The sequence below is a fragment of the Herpailurus yagouaroundi genome, unplaced genomic scaffold (assembly GCF_014898765.1).
Source record: "Herpailurus yagouaroundi ecotype Mexico unplaced genomic scaffold, PumYag 77, whole genome shotgun sequence".
In the NCBI taxonomy this organism is placed as follows: Eukaryota; Metazoa; Chordata; class Mammalia; order Carnivora; family Felidae; genus Herpailurus; species Herpailurus yagouaroundi.
The window spans coordinates 12,349,813-12,368,963 of record NW_024412388.1 but is presented as its reverse complement, the minus strand read 5'-3'; the positions used below and the strand labels follow the sequence as shown (position 1 = coordinate 12,368,963).

Here is a 19,151-nt window from a genome sequence, read left to right as displayed (position 1 = left end):
CTCACGGTTCGTGAGTTTCACCCTGCGTCGTGCCCTGTGCCGTGTCAGCAAGAAGCCTGCTTGGGATTCTCTCTCTCTCTCTCTCTCTCTCTCTGCCCGTCCCCTGCTTGTGCTTGCTCTCCCGATCTCCCTGTCAAACTAAATAAACTTAAAAAAAAAAAAAAAAAAGGAAACACACACCTAGGGATCCGCCAGGCCCGCCCCGGTCTCTGTGCTTGTCTCTGCCCTCGGACAGGAAGCGCTTCTCCTCTGGAACCCCAAGTGACACCCCTGCGGACCCTGCCAGGGGGCCCCGGGGACAGGAAGTGCCCCGTCCTGCTTCTGCGCTCTCACCATGTCAGGGAAGAAGGCTTCCGCATGGGAGCCCTTCAGGAAGAAGAGCTGGGGGATGTCCACGATGTCCCGCTCGGTCAGGCCCAGCTCCCGCTTCAGCACCTCCCGGTTCCAGTCGATGCATTTCTGGGGGGGCAGGAGGAGAGGCAGCGGGCGCGCCCAGTGAGCCAGGGAGGCTCTCACGCTCGCTGGACGCCGGCTGCGTGCCGGGCCCCATGCAGAGCCCTCTCGCCCTCATGCTCCTCAGGTCCTCCAACAGCTGGGTGCCACTGCCCACCCGCAGATGGGGAAACTGAGGCTCCAGTGACCTGCCCGAGGGCACAGAGCTAGGAAGCTGCACAGCTGGGATTTGGACCCAGGCAGCTTCCGGTTCCAAAAGTGTTTGTGGCCACCCCCCCCCCCCCCCAGCCACAGTGCGGCTCACACGTCTGTCCGTCTCAGCCGTCTCGGAGAAGGTGCCAGGCTCCACGCAGGAGACGTGAGGGGCCTCTGCGCCGGGCCCTGCACCCCGCCCATGGCGGGCGTCAGCCCTGCCCCTTCCGGAGACTTCCTCCCACCCGGTCTCCTCCTTGCCGGATCCCCTTGACTCCCACCCACCCCACCCCTCACCCCCACGGGGCCCCAATATCTCATCTCACTCAGCTTCTCCGGAAACTCACCATTTCCCCCAGACCAGAGCTGGATCTCCCCTCATCAGACCGGGAGCTCCCTGGGGGCTCCTTTGTGCCTCCTCCGTCAGACTGTGCGTTCACGGCCGAGGCCTGGGGCTGAGCCCCGTACTCCCACTCCACCCCAGCGAGTCCTGGGGCTGGCAGCATGGCCATATATCCTCACCTGTGTGTAGAGGCTGTCCCTCCTGAGGCGACTGTCGGCCAGCATCTCATTAATGCTTCTGTTCACTTGGTGTCTTAACCCTGCGAGAGAAGGAAGACAGTATGAGGGCTCAGGAAGGACCGCCCAGGGCCGCCTCAGGGCCAGGGAGCTGAAGGATAGAGAAAGCCGGAGACCCAAGACCCTGCTGGGCCCAGGGTCTGGCTGCCGGTACGGCCAGGAATTCCTGGTGATGGAGCCCAGACTCTTCGGGAAGGGACTCCCGACTCGGGGGCCTAATGATCACGGTACAGCTGCCATTACTGAGCACCCGCCATGCTCTGGGCACCCTCCTAAATGATCGTTCATCTTTAAAACAACTCCAGGTGGGGTAATTATCACCCCCCCCCCCCATTCAGAGAAGAGGACACTGAGGCACTGAGAGGTTTAGAACGTGACCTTGATCTCCCAGCCATGAGTAGCGAGATCAAGATTTGAATGCAGGTCTTGAAGCTCTGCCACGTCCCCTCCAGCGCTCCAGTTCTCAGATGAGAACACTGAGGTCCGTGGTGGGGAAGGCGGAGGTGCTCAGGGGGGCCAGCCAGGTCCTGGGAAGGTCTGGCAAGCCCCAGAGGCAGGTCCCCAGAGGGGCCCCGACCACCCACCTGGCTTCTCACCCCTGCCACTCTCGAGCCCCCGGCCCTGCCGCATCCTGGTGACAGCCCTGGGCACGCCACCCCTCTCTGAGCCTCTGGGGAAAGGGGTTAGGGGGCGGGGGCGAGATCCCGCGGGGTGTGCACTGTTTCCAGTCGTCTTCCTCTCCTGGGGTGTGGCCAGGAGCCGCCCGCTCTTCCTGAGAATGTCACCTTCTGTGGGCGCCTGGGGCCATCCACCGGCCTCTTGGCCTCCTGGCCTTGGCCCAGTAAAGGGACAGCGCTCAACCTTAGCTCCCAGGTGAGGGTGTTGGGAGAACTAGTGATGGCCGGTTCTGAGCTGAGGGACCCAAGCGAGGCGAAGGGCCCGTAAACAGAGCTCAGCCACGAGAGGCATGAGAAGTGCTCAGGGCTGGCGATCAGAGGGCAGAGGCCCCACGCACGGGGTGACTGGGTCATAGGCACTCACCGTCAAACTGGGCCGCCTCCCCGTACCCCTCCTCTTTCTTCTGTTGGAACAGTTTGAGGCAAGCGATGGGGCTCGCCAGAAGCAGCCGGAAGCCCTGGCACAGAGGAAAGGAGAGTGGCCCGGTGGACGGGTTCTCCCCGAGATGCAGGAGACCCCAAACTCGGGAGGAGGCCAGACCACGCAGGCGGTTCCCCTCTCCCGCTCAGTCCCACCCGCCAGCCACAAAGCACCCCCGGGGCAGCATCCCCTAATCCCCCAAGCTGGTTCACACTCCTGGGGCCTTTGTCCAAGATAATCTCCTTGCCTGGATGCCCTTCCTCACTTGCCTTCCAGGGAATTCGGTCACTGGTCACTGGGAGGCCGCCCCTCCCGGGCTGCGTGCTCTCTGAGGGCTGGGCCCCTCTCTGTAAAGTGGTGGCAGCCGAGCGGTCCCAAGCCCTCTGTCTGGGTCTGGGTCTTACCCTACCAGTAGCTGCCCTTCCGAGCCTCAGTTTTCCCATCTATAAAATGGGGTCAGCGAGAAGCGTACCCGCCTCACGGAAGTGTCGGGAGATCAAATGAGTTAAAACACACGCACATCATAGGTGCCGAATGTTACCAATTACTATCCGTGTCATTCCTGGGTCTAGGCTGAGAGGTTTGGATCAGGGCAAACGCCCAGCAAGTGTGAGGATGGGTGTATGAGCAGGGGGGCCAATGAGTAGCCTCCGGAGCTGAGCTCTGACCTCCTCCAGGAAGCCCCCTCTGATTAACACCGCCTGGCTCTCCGGGTGCCCGGACTCTGAGCTGACCACGGACACGGGCGGGGAGCTGATTTCAAGTGGCTTTGCCCTATCCGATCCCATCAGGTCGGGGAGGAGCAGAGGGGGCTCAGAGAGAAGGGACGCACCTTTTGGTCAGAGGTGGGCACAAAGCTCAGGAATTCGTCCACGTGGCCCACGGAGAGCCAATCAGAATAGAGCTCCACGGGCGCCTGCACCTGCTGGGCCTGGAGGAAGTCCCGCACCACCTTGGCCATTCGCCTCCCACCGGACCTGGCCCAGGAGGGAGACAGCAGGGTCACCAGTGCCTGCTGACTGCTGGCTCCCTGCAAGCCCCTCCTGAGCATCCCACCTCTGTGCAAGCCTCATGACAACCCTCTGAACGGGTCATCTTTAGGCCCCGGCCCCCAGGTGCTCCCAGGAACTCACCGTCCCTCTGGACCATCATTCCAGAGAGTTCATTCCCTCCTTACACCAAGGCTGGGAAGGCCCTGCCCGCTCCTGCCCACTAAAATGAGTCAAATGAGAGAGCTCCGCTTGTCAAAGACCCTCACCTCCCATCCCGGGACTCAGAGACATTGACTCTTTACCCAGGATGCCCAGTCTCTGGGTCAAAACATGACCGGCACCTGGTGAACCCCTCCCTTAGCCCAGAGTTTCCCAAAGTGTGGGGCCTGGACCACTCGGGGGGCAGACTCTGGGGGGGGGGGGGGCGGTGCTTGTTTACAAGGAGGGGTCTTGTGGCGTCTGAGGGGCTCAGTCAGTTAAGCGTCAACTCGGTTTTGGCTCAGGTCATAATCTCACTGTTCCGTGAGTTCGAGCCCCACATCGGCTTCCTCACGGATGGTGCAGAGCCTGCTCGGGATTCTCTCTCTGGCTCTCTCTCTCTAAATAAATAAATAAATAAACTTTATTTTTTTTTTATTTTTTTAAGGTGTATTTATTTTTGGTGGAGAGAATAGACAGAGTGTGAGCAGGCGAGGGGCAGAGAAAGGGAGACAGGATCGGAAGCGGGATCCAGGCTCTGGGCTGTCAGCACAGGGCCCGCCGTGGGGCTCGAACGCACCAACTGTGAGATCACGCCCTGAGCCGAAGTCGGACGCTTGACCGACTGAGCCACCCAGGCGCCCCTACATAAATAAACTTAAAAAAATAATAATGACTCATGCGCAAGAGAGCCCTGTCGCCATCATTTTGTGTTCGACACGGTCTGTCTCGTCCCCAGCCGTTCCCGAAATGAGCTCTGGGCATTGGCAAACCGCCCTTTACTAGCAGAAGGAGGGGCTGGGGTGGCCTAGGACAGGGAGCAGGTCTCGGGAGCCGGGGTCCCAGAGCTGTGGGAGGAGTAGTTACCCAAAGCTGCCTGCGCCTGTGTGGAGCTCGACCCCCCACCTCAGGCAAGGCCATGTCCCCATTTCGCAGATGAGGCAGCTGAGGCCCCGGAAGTTCAAGGGGGTGACTTTTCCAAAGTCAGAACAATGCGTTATATACTCTGGGCACTTGCCACCTGCCCCTGGCACAGGTAGCCATGAGGAAACACGCATACGTATGTATAGAGATTTCTTCTTTCAATATGTTTTACCAAAAAAGGCATCACATTCCTTGACCTTGCCTGCTTGTCATGGACAAGCTCCCCAGGCTGCATCGAATCTGGTGCCTTCTACTGTAAACAGAACACCGTCCAGCCCCTCCCTCCTCCCCTTCTGCCACCGTCTGGCCCAGACACCCCCCTCCTCTAAATAATCTTAGCGGCTTGCCCCTTTCTCTGGTCTCTCTGCCTTCACCCTTTTGCTCCCCCGCAGTCTAAACGGATGGAGAGTTTTTAAGTATGTCAGATCGTCTCCCTCCTCCGGACAAAACCGTCCTACCACTCCCCTCTCCCTCACTGTAAAAGCAAAGTCCTCACGACAACCCGCACAGCCCCTACCCATCCCTACCACCTCCCTCGGTCCACCCTCCTCTTCATCTGCTTCGTGCTGGCCATGCTGGCCATGCTGGCCTCCCACTGCCCCTTGCACATACCAGGTACGTTCCTGCCTCAGGGCCTTTGCACATATCGTTCTCTGCACCAGGAATTGTCGCCCACTCCCCGTCTGTCATGGCTCACTTCCACCTTTCCTCAGGTTTAACTCAAATGTCCCCTTCTTTCTCTACGAGCCCTTTGAAAATTACAACCGTCCCTCAACCCCCTTCCCAGATTTATTTTTCTTCTTGGTATCAGCTGGCATATTTGATATCTCATTTATTGTCTGGCATCCCACCAGAATGTAAGCTCCGGGTGGGCTGGGATGCTGTCTACGTTCCCTGCTGTATCCCCGGCACCTCTTACATAATAGAGGCTCAGCGAATGATTGTGAATGATGTGCTTCTGAACAGCTTTTTTCAAAATGCTTTAAAAAAAAAAAAAAAGGTTTTTTTTTTTGAACAGCTGTGTAATAATCCCTGGTCTCTATCACTCAAATATGTCATAGACAAAGATTAGAAGGGAGACCTGACAGTGACAAATGACAACACTGATTTGACTTGGGGGATAAGAGCGTGACAATTATTTTTCTTGTATTTCTGTTATGTTGGTAGAGGGCCGGCAATTTAAAAAGAGTTCTTAAACACGGTGAGATGGTGGAGAAGCGCTGGACTCCAGAAACTTCTCATGGGCGCAGAGTGGCAGGCATCAGAAACACATACGGTTGGGGAAGGGACAGAGCCCCGCGTTGTGCTGCCCTCTGCCTGGAGGCTGGTGGGGGCGGGGGTGATGGGACAGACCCGCTCTTCAAGTCACATCAAAGCCACCACTAGGGGGCAGAATTGCTCAAAGATGATTCTAACCATGGGGAGCGGACTGTGGAGAACCCAAGCAGGCAGAGAACAGACCTAGGTGCTCAGCGAATGACTGTGACACTTACTGAGCACCTAGTGTGTGCGCCTGCCTGAGGCTCCTCCCACTAAGTATCTTGCTTAATCTCCATGATTCCTCTCGGATGTCCGTACAAATAACAGGCCCAGGTCACGATCTGAACTCTGCCCTGCTAAGCTCTCTGAACTCATCTCCCATCAAGCCCCTCCTTGCTCATGCTCACTCTGTTCCAAACCCCAGGCCTCCTTGCTGCTCCTCTAATGTCTCCGTCACACTCCTGCCTCAGGGCCTTTGCACTGGCCATTGCCAGTCCTTTGCACGCTTTCCCCCCCAAATACCCCCATCTTTGACTCCCTCATTTCCTTCAGGACTTTATTTAAATGGCAGTTTCTCACCAGGGCTTCCTTGATCTAACACACTATATTATCTACTTACTTGTTGAGTTTGCTTACTGTCCGTTTCTCCCTGTTAGAATGAATGCACGTTGTCTGTTTGTTCACTGCCGAGGACAGAAAGAAGCCAAGACAGGAACACAGGACAGAGGGTTACATTTGTTTGGAGTCCAGGGAGGAGACCTGGATCCTGACTATTCCACTAACTCGCTGTGCGGTCCTAGCCGGTCGCTGTCCCTCTCTGAGCCTCAGGACCCCTTCTGTTTACCAAGGACCTTGTTCCTGGTTTTCAATACAATGGTCAATGGACTGGCTCACAGCTGCACTGGAGGCCCCCACTGTCCCATCCCTAGTCCTTGCTCTGACCCTGGGAGCTTCTAGATTGTGTCTTTTATCTAGAGCTTCTAGATTGTTTCTTTTATCTAGGCCTGTGGGAAGTCTCAGTAAATATTCACTGAATTGGCAAACGAATGCGTGAATGAGTGCACTCACTTCGCTTTTCTGAGCCTCAGCTTCCTCATCTGTCAAATGGGAATAACAATCGTCCCAGCCCCATAGGACGGCTCTAAGAATTAAATCATAGTAGGTGATCGATAGCTTCTGTCCGAGAAGTTCCAACCTGCTTCAAAGCAGACCCACTGCTAGGGGCCCGGCTAAACAATACCTAAACTAGTGGGGGATTCTTTATCCCCACTGGTGTTGATTCTATAGCCAGCCCAGAGATTCTTAATGGACCCATTTCACAGACAAGGAAACTGAGGCATGGACTATAAACTAATGTGTTCATTTGATAAAGTATCTGCTGTACACTGATGTATATCCCTAGTATCTTCAACAGCGCCTGGCACATAGTAGGCATGAAATAAGTTGCTTCGAATGAATTAACTGAGCACCTATTGTGTGCCGGGTATACCCAAAACCACATGGCTAGTATATACAGCAGGGTCAGGACTCGAACCCGAGTCCAACTGTGCTCCTTCCTCCTGGGTCCATCCCCGAAGTCCAGGATTCTACCCAGAGGCCCCGGCGTCCTCCCGCCTCCAGGGCTGTGGGCAGGATCAGATCGCAGAGTGGTGTCTGAGCCTGAGTCACCGCCAAGGCGAGCACTCCTCTTGCTCTAGCCGACCTTAGCCCCGGGCCGCCGGCTACGTGCCTGCGGTTGGTGCCAGGAAACCTCGCCTCACCTGACCCAGAGCCCTGGGGCCACCAGGGTCAGCACTAGGGGCTGGGTGACCTTGCTATGACTGCCTGGCTGCTCTAAATAGTCAGTCAGGGCTTGGGGACTTGGGGGGAGGGGCAAGCTGGGCTCACCTGGTTTCCATGCCAACCCCACACAGACGAGAAGGGGCTCGGGTGCCTGTAGCGGGCTTCATCTCCAGGCGGGAAACAGGGGACCCCACCAGGATCCCCGCACAGCTCACCCCATTCTGTGGTGGCCCGCAGCAAGATGGGGACCCATTCAGCAGGATACTGTCACCTGTCTGAGCACTAAATCCTGGGCACCTTGTTTCCTGCCTGATGACAGCTGTCGGGGGGTGGGGCGGGAGGGGGCGGGCACCCACCAAGTCACCTCTGTCACCCGGGTCTCCTGACCAGCCACTCATTCACCACAGGGTGAATGAGCCACAGGGTGACCCCGGGGCTTTTTAAGCTGTTGCTAGAACAGCAGCTATTTTGACCTCCTGCTGGGAGAGGTCAACCCGTCCCTCTCCCGCCTCTGCTCCAGCTGGCACATCACCTCCCCAGAACCCCAGTGTTTCTAAAGAAGCTGAAAATCTGGAATTTTTATGGAAGGCCTCCCCGCACATACGGAGTCGGTGACTAATTAAGCTCACGAAATACTGGGCAGGCCAAGAGACCGTGGGTCAGTCGTTTCTGAGTTTTCCCCCAAGATTCTATGACCTTTTAAATCTAACATTCCAGGACTCTGGGTCTTTGACTCCAGGACTGAGCGTGGGAGTTAAGACCACCTCTGAGCCTGGAGACCCGTACTGGTGGTGAGGGAGCTACAGGTGGGCGCCACGGCGGTCCCCGCGCCCTCCCACCCCCCGCCAGGGCCCCTCACTTGGGGAAGCTGCTGCCGATGAGGATCCGGCCCAGCGGGTACTCCTTGCCACCCACTGTGACGGGCGGGCTGACGTCCAGGTTGCCGAAAGAGTCAAGGCTAGAGGCACCAGCGAATAGGATCTCCCGGGTTACATATCCAAAGTCGGGACCCTAGGGGAGGACCAACAAGCCCCCCACCCCAGAAGGAGGGGTCAGTTAGGACAGGAAGCGACAGCTCTTGGCAGGGGTTGGGGCGGGGGGGGGGGGGCGATTAACGTCCAAGTCCACAACAGAATAACTAGAAAATCCCCAAATGCTGAGAGATCAGGCACCGCGCTTCGAAAGAACGCACGGGCCAAAGAAGGAAGCCGGGTGGAAACGAGGCAAGACTTTGAAGCGAGAGATGATAAAAGATACAGCACACTAGAACTTGCAGGATGCTGGTGAAGGTGCACCTGCTGGGGAGCCACCCGTAGGTCCGTACGCATAGGTACGGAAGAGGAGAGGTCGGAAAAAATCTTCGCTTCCGTTTGCAGCTAGGAAAAGAACAGTAAATGAGACCCAGAGAAAGTGGAAGGGGGGACAGGGTAAAGACGAGGGCAGGGCGCCTGGGTGGCTCAGTGGGCTAAGCGTCTGCCTTCAGCTCAGGTCGTGATCTCAAGGTTCGTGAGTTCGAGCCCCGCGTCGGGCTCTGTGCTGACAGCTCAGAGCCCGGAGCCTGTTTCAGATTCTGTGTCTCCCTCTCTCTCTGCCCCTCCCTGGCTTGCTCTCTCTGTCTGTCTCTCAAAACTAAATAAACATTTTTTTAAATTGTATTAAAAAACACGACGAGGGCAGGGATCAGTGGAGGAAGCCCTGGCCAGGTGAAGCCTGGGGTTGGGGTCAAGCCCTTGGTCGATTCAGAGTCACCCCACAGGGCTCATTGTCACCTGCGCTGGGACTGGTCTCTTGGCCCCTCTAGGCTGAGGTAAGTGCCCCTGCTCTGTGTGCCCACAAGTTCCCGGGCATCTCCCTCCCAGCCCCCACCCTAACACGGGCATTGTCCTGGCGGTGGGGGTATGGGAGTTGGTAAACAGGCTGCAGACCTCGGGCCCACCTCGAAAGGCAGTTCAGCCTGGAAGCAGGGGTATGGAGACAGCCCCTCTGGTTTTGCACCTTGGTGCCATGGCTGGGCGGCATGGGGTCCGTTACCTAACCTCTCTGAGCCTCAGGAAAGAGAGGACAAAGACAGCAGCTAGCCACAGGACTGTGGATTGGATGAGTGACCGTGTAAAGTCAGGGCCGCACGGCTGCTGGGGCTGCTCTTGTCCCCAGCCTGCGCAGAAGAGGCCGCATGGGGCCTGGCACGCAGTAGGTGTTCAGAAAAAATGTGTCACCCCAAAAGAGGCCCCACCTCGTAAAAGCAAGAGTCACGAGGGCTCACTACTGGTGCATTTCCCCCATGAGGCGGTCTCCCCAGGACTGACCCCTCTGTCGACTCCCCAGTGGGGGACAAGGGTTCCCCAGGACGACTTTGCTGGCCTGCCCCACCCAGAAGGGGGAGGAGGATTTGCATGTTGTTTGCATGCTATTTGCATGTTCTGTCCCAATCCCCCCACTGTCTCCCCGTTTCCCCAGCACTTGTGTCCTCTTGGCCCCCGCTAAAGGACCAGGACCGGGGAAGACTGATTACAGGGTCCTATTACAGAGCCACCCAAGGGACCTCCCCTCTGCCCTTTGCCACCTACCAGGATCCGCTTGTAGGGGAAATGCTTCAGGCCTCTGTTTCGGGGAGAGTCAAAGACCACTGGGAAGGCCTTGTGAGGGGCCTCGGTGTAGCCAAACTCCATCTCGTCCTAGGAGAGGAGAGGAAGAGATCACAGTGGTATCCCCGGCGTGGTTTTCCTGACACGGTGAGCCCCACCCCTAGACCTCGCTCAGGGCGGTGCCACAGATTTCCCCCAAGACCTGGGGGCACGGGGGCCAGGGATGGAGGTGAGGCCTCTTGGGACTCCAACTGGGAGAGGACTCTGTCTGGGACCCGAGCATTCGAGGGAACAGGAGAGACTGGAGTGACACAGGCAGTGGGGAAGCGTTTCCGGAAGCTGCCTGCGCCTCGCCCCGCCCCCCACCCCCCTGCCCTGACCGAGTCCTGGCTTCTCTAGGGAGACCAACGCTGTGCAGGCTCCATTTCCCAAAGTCAGGGTGAAGGACAGGGGCTCAGGCCTCCCAGGCCACCCACCTGGATCCAGCGGTCATTTCGATTTTCAATCTGAGGGCAGATGATCAGCTTGCAGTTGGCTTTCAACGCTAGGTCAGACATGTCTTCCAGAAATTTCTTATTTGAGCCATGGGAGTCTACCACACTGCAAAACCCAGGGAGAGGGGAACGTAATGGTGACCTCTGGCAGTGGCCTGGGTCCAGTCGGCGCTGGGCCCCATGTGGCCCCTGGGTTTCGGGGTTCGAACACAGCCCCCGCCCTAGAGAAGGCAGGTGATGTCCCCAGATCATATCCGGTGGTAGGCGCAAGGGGCGGGGCAAGCCCAGGTGGGTGGAGTGCAAAGGCGCCCAGGTGGGTGGAGCCCAAAGGCACCCAAGTGGGTGGAGCCCAAAGGCGGGCCACCAAAACCAGGTGACAGCCACGGAGGAGGTGGCGCCGGGGACTGGGTTAAGGTGGCAGCCAGGGGGCAGGGAGCCCCCTCTACTCCTGCCCCTTTGGCCTACACAAAGGAACCAGGGTGGGGTTTGTGAGCAAACGGAAAGAAAGCAAACCTGTTTCTCTACACCATCCCAGCCTTGTGACTTATGTTCCAAGTCAGCTGCGGCCCTTCCCACTGGTCTGACCTCTGACGCAGAGGCCTCGAGTGGCCTCGCCCATCAAGGCCCACCTGTCCATGAGGGGACTGACGAGGATTCTGGGCCACACAGGACTAGGATCCCAGGCTGGGCCGGGGCTTACAGCAGCTGGGTCCCGTGTTCTCCTCAGCCCCGCAGCACCCCACACCAGAGCGAGGCTAGGACTCCCGCAACCCCCGGCTGCCCAAACAGGGCCTGGTCTCACCGCCCGGACTAAGTCTGAGCTGTTCCAGGGCTGCTACAGGCAGGACAGGGTAGAGGCAGGGGTGCTGAAGCTTGAGCCGGTGACCTCAGCTGGGGGCCTTAACCGACCGGCCCAAGCCAGCCTGCTGCTATCCCGTACCCAGCCTGCGCCCGTGGGAGCGCTCGGTGAATCCATCCAGTGAGTGAGGGCCCAGCCCTGGACACGGCATTCTGTTCCTGTCTCTACCGGTCCAGAGACGGTGGGATTGCGCAGGAGGGTGAGGCCTCACCTGCACGCGTACAGCTCCAGGGGGGGCTGGGTGTTGGGGGTCATGATCCAGGGGGCCACGCGGAAGGCCACGGTGTCTGTGAAGAGGGGCACCTCAGGCAGAGTCTGGGGGGGGGGCGAAATGAGGACTAAGTGGGCCCTGCGGGGAGCCCCATCAGGCCTCAAGATCCCCCAGCCCCCAGCCAGCCCGGCCCCGGGGACTCCAGACTGGTCCCCCGAACCCTCAGCCCCCATCCCAGCCACCGGCACGGTTCCTACCCCCGTGTCCACCAGGCTGACACTGAGGGAGACCAGCCCCAAGAAATCAACGTCGGGGAAGGCGAGTCCCTCCACAAAGAAGCTGATCTTCCGCTCCCCCGGCTGCCGCTCAACTTCGTAGGACAGACGCTGAGGTCCCAGTACCTGCTTGTAGTCCTCAAGGGAAGTCCCACCTAGGGGGAGCCAGAGTCAGGGGCCAGTGCTGGGACAAAGGATGGGAGGAAGGACACCAGAGGCCCGGAATCCAGGGCCGAGCCGACTACACCTTCGTGTTAGATCTACTTGGCCGCTCCTCTCTAGCTCGGCCACGCGCAAGCTGTGTGACCTTGGCTCAGTGACTCAACCTCTCTGAGCCTCCGTTCCTCGCCTGCAAAACGCCTGGCAGCATCTCTTGGGATCCGCATAAGCTTTAAGTCAGATACAGGGATAAAAGCAGGCGCCACAACAGGTGCAAAATACCCAAATGCCCATCAACGGAGGAACGGGTGAACAAAATAGAGTATGTCCACACAATGGTATGTTTTTCACCCATAAAAAGGAATGAGGCGCTGACACCTGCTACAATGCGGGCGAACCTTGAAAACATTATGCTGAGTGAAAAGCCAGACGCAAAAGGCCACATACTGGATGACTCCATCGACAGGAAATGTCCAACATCGGTAGATCCGTAGGGACAGAGAGTGGCCAGATCGATGGCTGCCTAGGACTGGGGGCGGGGGGGGGGGGGGGTGACAGCTGAGAAGTATGAGGTTCTCCCTGGGGGGTGACGACCCTGTCTTGGAACTGGACGGGGGTGGTGTTCGCACAGCCGTGAGGACGTGTCAAGGGCCGCTGAATTATCCACTTTCAAATGGTTAATTTCGTACGATGTGAATTTCACCTTCATTTATTTATGTATTTTTACTTTTTTTTAATGTTTATTCATTTGAGAGAGAGAGAGAGAGAGACAGAGAAACAGAGCACGAGCAGGGGAGGGACAGAGAGAGAGAAAGAAGAGGACACAGAATCCGAAGCAGGCTCCAGGCTCTGAGCCGTCAGCACTGAGCCCGACACGGGGCTCGAACTCACAAACCGCGAGATCGTGACCTGAGCCGAAGTCGGACGCTCAACCGACTGGGCCAGCCGGGCGCCGCCCCCCCCCCCCCCCCCACCCAGCCCCTGCCTTCATGTATTTTTCAAAGTGCCCACAGTACTTCTGTCCCCCCGGAAGGTGTCTGGGAAATGTCACCCTGGCATGCTCTCACTCACAGCAGGAAAGGCTATCGGTTGACTGACTGAGACTTTGCTCCTGTTCCCGTATCACGGTGTTTCCGAGCGGGGCGTCTGCCTGAACTTCCACCAGGGGGACACGAGGAGGAACGTTCGGGCTCCCGCCAGGCTCATTCAGCCACAACAACAAGTTCTGGGTCAGTTTGAACAGAGGACGGTAAGGAGGAAGAGGGAAAGGAAGAGGAGAGACCTCTTGCCATTTATAACAAGGAGTAAAGGCAGCTCAGGGTTAAGGTCACCCAGCCTGGACGGAGCTCACCCCGTGCTGACCGACCGGAGGAGGGGCTCTGGAGACCTGGGTTTGAAGCCTGCTCCACCCCAGTCGGCTGGGTGACCTGGAGACGGTGGATGCGCGCGCCTGAGCCTCAGTTGGCCCCCTCTGTAAAACGGGACTCGTTTCGGACCCTCCTTCTTAGGTAACATGCGGCGAACCGCTGGAAGACGCCGGAAGATGCCGGTTATGGAAGAGGCCGGAAGGGCGCGGGGATAGGGGTCAGAGAACGAGTGAAGCAGGGGGGAAAGCAGCCTCACCAGGCCACTCACCCCTAGCGCAGAAGACCCCCACTCTTCTGGAATCAGAAAACGGCACATCCAAGACCAGCTTGTGGGTGTCGAAGAGGCTGTCTGGGCCGTCGCAGCTCAGCACCATGGGGGACATGTCCTGCAGGTCTGGAGAGAGTGGCACCTGGAGACCACTCTCCCTGCACCCCACCCACAGGCTCCCCCCTCCACCCCGCAAGCCTCCACCACCCCCCCCCCAACCCACGCACACACACACCCCAGTCACACACCATCCAGTGTTGCCAGCTGGCTGTTGGTGAGGTCGGGCCCCGCGGACACGACACTGTCCCGGTCACAGTTCACCAGCAGGACAGCCCCATAGCCCTCAGGGCCCCAGCGCCAGGTTTTCTGTGGCAAAACAAGAGACTGGGGGGTCAGTGGGACCCGGATGGCCTGGGAAGGGGCTCTGGAGCTGGCTAGAGCTGGCTGCTTCTTTAAAAGGGAGACTGCTGTATTCTGGGTTTGCTTAAAGATTTAAAGAGGCATCGTAGATGTGGGGACTGGCGTTTCAGGTGTCTAGACCCAGATCCACCCCACTCTTGTATAGTGAACAACCTGGGCAACCGTACCCAGGGGCCTCACCCGGCCATCACACTGGAGGAGGAAGGGTGGTGTCGCCATATCCAGAAACAACCTCCACCAACCTGCTGGGCTTTGGCCCTGCCTGGGGGACAGAGGCTACCTCACCCCGACCTTGATGGGGCTGGACAATCCCAGGGAAACTTTCTCCGTCTCAGCACTGTCCTGGGCCCTGTCGCATAGACATCTCTGGCACCTACCCTCAGTCCCGCAGGCCCTGCAAAGAGGTCTAAGCTGAGGTGGGAAAGATAGCTGGAGCCCCGCCTCTGGTCGCAGCTCTCCCTGACACACCTCCACTTAATGCCCACCAGACCCCACAAGGCAGGGCTCCCTTGCCCCATTTCACAGAGAAGGAAAGAAACGCTCTGGGAAATGAGCCTTAAGTCCCATAGGTCAGATTCAAACTCCTATGGGGGACTTCAGAGGGCCATTGCTAACCCATATGGCACTCTTGTCCACCTTTCTGGGTAAATGTTGCCCTGTGCTTGGGCACTAGACATGACTTGTATCATAGCGCCACTCACCCGCTTAGCCAAGCAACCTTGTGCAGTGAACAACCTGCGCAGCCATCCATGGCTACCCTTCCCCATCTTGCCCTCAAAGTCTGTCCCTGTGGCCCAGGCTTTCTCTCTAGGGTCTTTCCCTATAAACTATACCTTCTACCCTTCCAGGATGGCTTCCAGATACTTGCCCTGCGGTAATGTCTCGAACTCACGCCACCCTCCTCCTCACTCTCTGGGGTCTAACTGAGGCTGTCGCCCCAGCCTCCTCTGTCAGAAGCCTTCAGTCAGTCACTCAGCGACCTTTTATGAAGCACCTACCACGTTTGGGGGTCCAAATACAGCCAAGGAAATAGAAGGCGCATCAAGCAAAAGATGCCAACTCCAATCCCAACTCCAAAGTGGCACAAGAGAGGCTCAGAGAGGGTCTCACGGGAGTCACGCAGCATGTCGATCGCGCGGTGGAAGTGACGCCCACCCGCGCCCGTTTGGCAGGTCCCCACATGGGTTCCCTACGCTCTCGGCTACCACAGACCCTAGGACCCACCACCCCAGGTTTGCCTGTCGACCGCGCCATCTGGGGGAGCCAGGAGACTGTCACCTTGTCGTCGTGGTTCCTCTTCACCTTGCCCGTGCGACCCGTGTCGACGTCCAGGGACACGTCTGAAAAGGGATGGAGTGGGGCTGCCAGGGGCTCACCCGCTCCCGTCATCAGACCCAGGACATCCCGGCCGAGGCAAGCTTTGCTCATGAGACCCAGGAAGCCCTGTTCTGGGGACCATACCCAACGCCTGGGAGGCCGGGGGGCCGTGTGGCCGCGCCCCCTGGTTCTGGATATTGGAGGGACCCAGTCTCGGGCTCTTGAAGTGCATGCTCCGGGCGGCCCTGACTCTGGTAGTCGGGACGAGGCCCGGGTTCTAGGTGCTGGCTCTGCGGTCCTCGGAGCCTGCTGCCCGGGCTCTGGCCGAGGGCGGCTCGTGGCTCAGGGAATCTTGGGGTTCCGACAGCGTGACATGTGGGAGAAAGGCCTCCAGAGAAAGGAGGCCTATGGTGGGTCTAGCTGGTGACCTGTGGGCAGTGCAGTTTCTAGATTCTGGTGGCCCTAAGTCTTGCTGGGTCTCCGTCCCTGAGGTTCTAGAACGAATGGAAGGCCTCTGAAGAAGCTCCTTGCTGGTGGAGGAAGATGGCCATGGGCCTTGCACTGAGGGGTTCCCCTAAGACCCTCAGGGGGGCAACAAGGAGGGGGGAGGGGATATAGGGGAGCCGGCGGGGGGGGGGGGGTTGTGCGGGCAGTACTTACCGACAGCGGTAAGGTAAAGCACGCTGTGGCCCAGGGCGCCAGCCTCCTGCCGCCCGAAGTAGGAGACCTTCACCTGTGGGGACATCGTCAGCCCTGAGCCAGCACGGCCACCCCTTCAGAGGTGGCAGTGGCAGAGGGAGTAGGAGGGACGGTCCTGCTGAGAGGTGGGGACCCCTGGGCACCCCAAGACGCTCCCCGCCGCAGAAGGTCCAAGATTCACAGTCTCCCGGCTTGGACTCAGGGCTGCCTTCCCGGCTAGAGAGGCTGTGCCTGGCTCCCCGGTCCAGGGCCGGGCTGAAGGAGCAAGCAGGGCCCGGCCGTGCGGGGCGCATCCCAGAGGGAGCAACGAGACCCTCGGGAATCCGTGGAGACGTCAAAGAGGACGAGGGAGGGAAGGGGCCGCCGACGCCATTGACGGAGGCAAGTTACTCGGCCTGTCTAGCCTTCTGTGTCTTCATCCGGAAAATGGGACATCCCCCCAATAAAAGCCCCATGGTCACGGCTTCTCCCACGGCCCGGAACGCACGCCAAGGGCTCCACCCAGGGAGTCCAGGCCCCCAACACGGCCCCAGGAGTCCAGGCCCATTCACAGTGGGGCCACTCCGGCCCCCGCCCCCCCCCCCCCCCCCGCGGCCATGCCGGTGGGAAGCAGAGGAGGTAGGTAGGATTTGAACCCTTGGCAGGCTCCAGGGCCCCTGCTCTGGAGGGGGAGAACAGCCGCACAGCCTCTGCCTCTTGCCTGTCGGTGCAGAAGGGGCCAAGTCAGTGACCCAGTGGGTCGCCGTGCGTGCCGTGGGTGCCCGGGGGTGAGTGACGAGGGCGTGACCCGCGAAGGAGAGAAGCTTTCCTTCTCCCTTCGCTACGGGGACACACACACATCCAGGAAGGCACCTGCGTCTGCGTGCACGCGCGCATGCGTGGGCCCGCGGTGTTGCTGCGGGGTCCCGCCCGCTACGGGGGCTTGTTTCCGGGTCTGTGTGTAGGCGGGGCACGGGGCTTAGTGGGGAGGTGCTGGTGAACTTGAGGGGACGCGCAGGCGGGCTGTTTTTATGGGCGTATCCATCCGCGCGTGTACGTGTGACGTTGCGTGTGCGGGGTGTCTGTGGAGCTGGATCGGGACGCGTTACGTGGACGGAGGTGTCAGAGGGTGATACGTGGGTGGCGTTGAGCTTGCGTGGGGGTTGGGAGATGCAGCCTCTGACTGTGGAGACGAGGGCGGGGACGGGGGGGTCGCTTACCTTGAGATCATGTAAGGCCTTACTGGCCGCGTCCACGGATACGGTCACATCCACGTTGGCGTCCAGGGGCCAGCGGGTCTTGCCTGTGGGCACTGTCACCCGTGCTGGGTCATAGATCACGAACACCTCCACTCCGGGGCTCCCGGAGATCCCGAAGGTCTCGGCACCCTTGGGCACATCACTGATAGAAAGGAGAGAGGGCGGTTTCCGGGGGACTCAGGACGGAGGCCGCAGCAGGGTAGTGGGGGCTGGGGCAGCCAAGCGACACAAGCCTCAGCACCCCCTAACCTGCCACTGGCCAGGAGACCAGCCCAGCTGTGCATCAGACAGCCTGGACTCCATCCCAGCTTCCCACTGATTCCCCAGGACCCCGCCCTGGGCACCTTGCCCTCTGGCCTCAGTCTCCCCGACTGTAACCTGAGGGGTTGGAGCAGAGCATTGGCTCTAGTGACAGGGCCCCTTCAGCGGACCCCGGGTGGAATCCAAGAGGCCGCGGGGCATGGAGCTGAGCCACGGTTTTAACCCCCGCACGCTGACAGTGGTCCCCGAGGCTCCAGAGAGCGGAGACCGCCAACCTCTGGAGACCCCACCCCCCACCCCAAGGCTTCCCGTTCTGATACTTGCAAATTCTCCAACCCAACAGGGAACCCACTTGGCCATCCACCTCTCACCACCTGACGGCCGGGCAGCCTCCTCACTGGTCTCCCTGGCCCCACCCGTGCCCCCTCTGTTCCACACACAGCACACTTGAGCAGATTGTGCTGTTCCTTCGCTCAAAAGCCGTGGCTCCTGTCCCACAGTAGCTTACCAGGCCCCCTGTGATGTGCCCCCTGCCACCTCCCTGACCTTCTCCTCCCCCACTCTGCTCCCCCTCATCCTCTCTGCTCCAGCCACATTGACCTCCCTGCTGGTCCATGAAGCTGCCAGTCTGTCCTGCCTCAGGGCCTTTGCACTGACTGTTTCCTCTGCATAGGATGCTCTTCCCCCAGATATCCACAGGGCTCATTCCCTTACCCTCTTCAGGGTTCTGCTTAAAGGTCGTCTTCTCAGTGAGCCCCCATCACTCCATTTAATGCTGCACCTTGTCCCCACCTTCTCCCCCTCCACCCTATCCCCCTCTCACTCCGCTCTGATAGCTAGGCCCCAGGGTTCCATGAGGCTCTTGGCCAGGCGGAGCCCATACCCTAGAGGGGAAGTTGAACAACAGAACTATGCGTCAGTGTTTCTCCGTCCCCCTACATGTCAGGGCTCTTCCCTGCCGTTCCCCAGGACAGAGCCATCAGCCTCAAGGCTCAAGGTCAAGCCCACTTGCAGACGTCCACCTGTCTGCAAAGATGCTGGGCCAGAGGGGTCCTGCCTCTATCCTTTCCTGGGCTGCTGAGAACCCAGCCAGATATTAAACCCTCTGGAGAAACCAGACACCCCTCCGAAACCGCCACCACGCTCACCTGCGCCCATCAAACTGCCTCCATTGACAATGTTGCTGGGGGTTGTAGTGATAAGAACCCCAAGTCCCACTCAGTGCCTGGCTCCCTGATGCTCAGCACGGCCCTGCAAGGCAGTTATCACTCTCCTCATTTCTCAGAGGCAGCCGGGACAGAGAAGAGACTGGAGCCCTGCAGGCCGCTGGCCAGACCCGCCCCCGCCACCCCCGCTCGTCCCCATGAGCCATGGTACCTTCGGGAACCCCCATCTCGCACGCCCTTTGTCCTCGTTTAAACAGTTAGCACGGGAACCCAAGTACCCCCTGATGTTCACCCTCTGATCTGACCCCGCCTCCCATCCGCCCCCACTCCCGGGTGTGCGGGGGGGGGGGGGGG

The 19,151-nt window shown here is 59.2% G+C and overlaps 1 protein-coding gene across 1 annotated transcript in view; it reads right to left on the bottom strand.

Annotated features, from left to right (window-relative positions):
* PADI1 (peptidyl arginine deiminase 1) overlaps window positions 1–19,151 on the bottom strand; it is a 38,181-nt gene that overhangs the window by 3,600 nt on the left and 15,430 nt on the right. The window contains exons 2-15 of the mRNA XM_040462593.1: window positions 17,332–17,512; window positions 16,094–16,166; window positions 15,395–15,456; window positions 13,945–14,062; window positions 13,697–13,822; window positions 11,885–12,057; window positions 11,628–11,731; window positions 10,540–10,663; window positions 10,046–10,153; window positions 8,338–8,489; window positions 3,155–3,299; window positions 2,266–2,359; window positions 1,168–1,247; window positions 334–459 (exon numbers count right to left, since the gene is read on the bottom strand). Coding sequence (XP_040318527.1) covers window positions 334–459; window positions 1,168–1,247; window positions 2,266–2,359; window positions 3,155–3,299; window positions 8,338–8,489; window positions 10,046–10,153; window positions 10,540–10,663; window positions 11,628–11,731; window positions 11,885–12,057; window positions 13,697–13,822; window positions 13,945–14,062; window positions 15,395–15,456; window positions 16,094–16,166; window positions 17,332–17,512 — 1,666 coding nt within the window. The remainder of the gene's footprint in view (window positions 1–333; window positions 460–1,167; window positions 1,248–2,265; window positions 2,360–3,154; window positions 3,300–8,337; window positions 8,490–10,045; window positions 10,154–10,539; window positions 10,664–11,627; window positions 11,732–11,884; window positions 12,058–13,696; window positions 13,823–13,944; window positions 14,063–15,394; window positions 15,457–16,093; window positions 16,167–17,331; window positions 17,513–19,151) is intronic.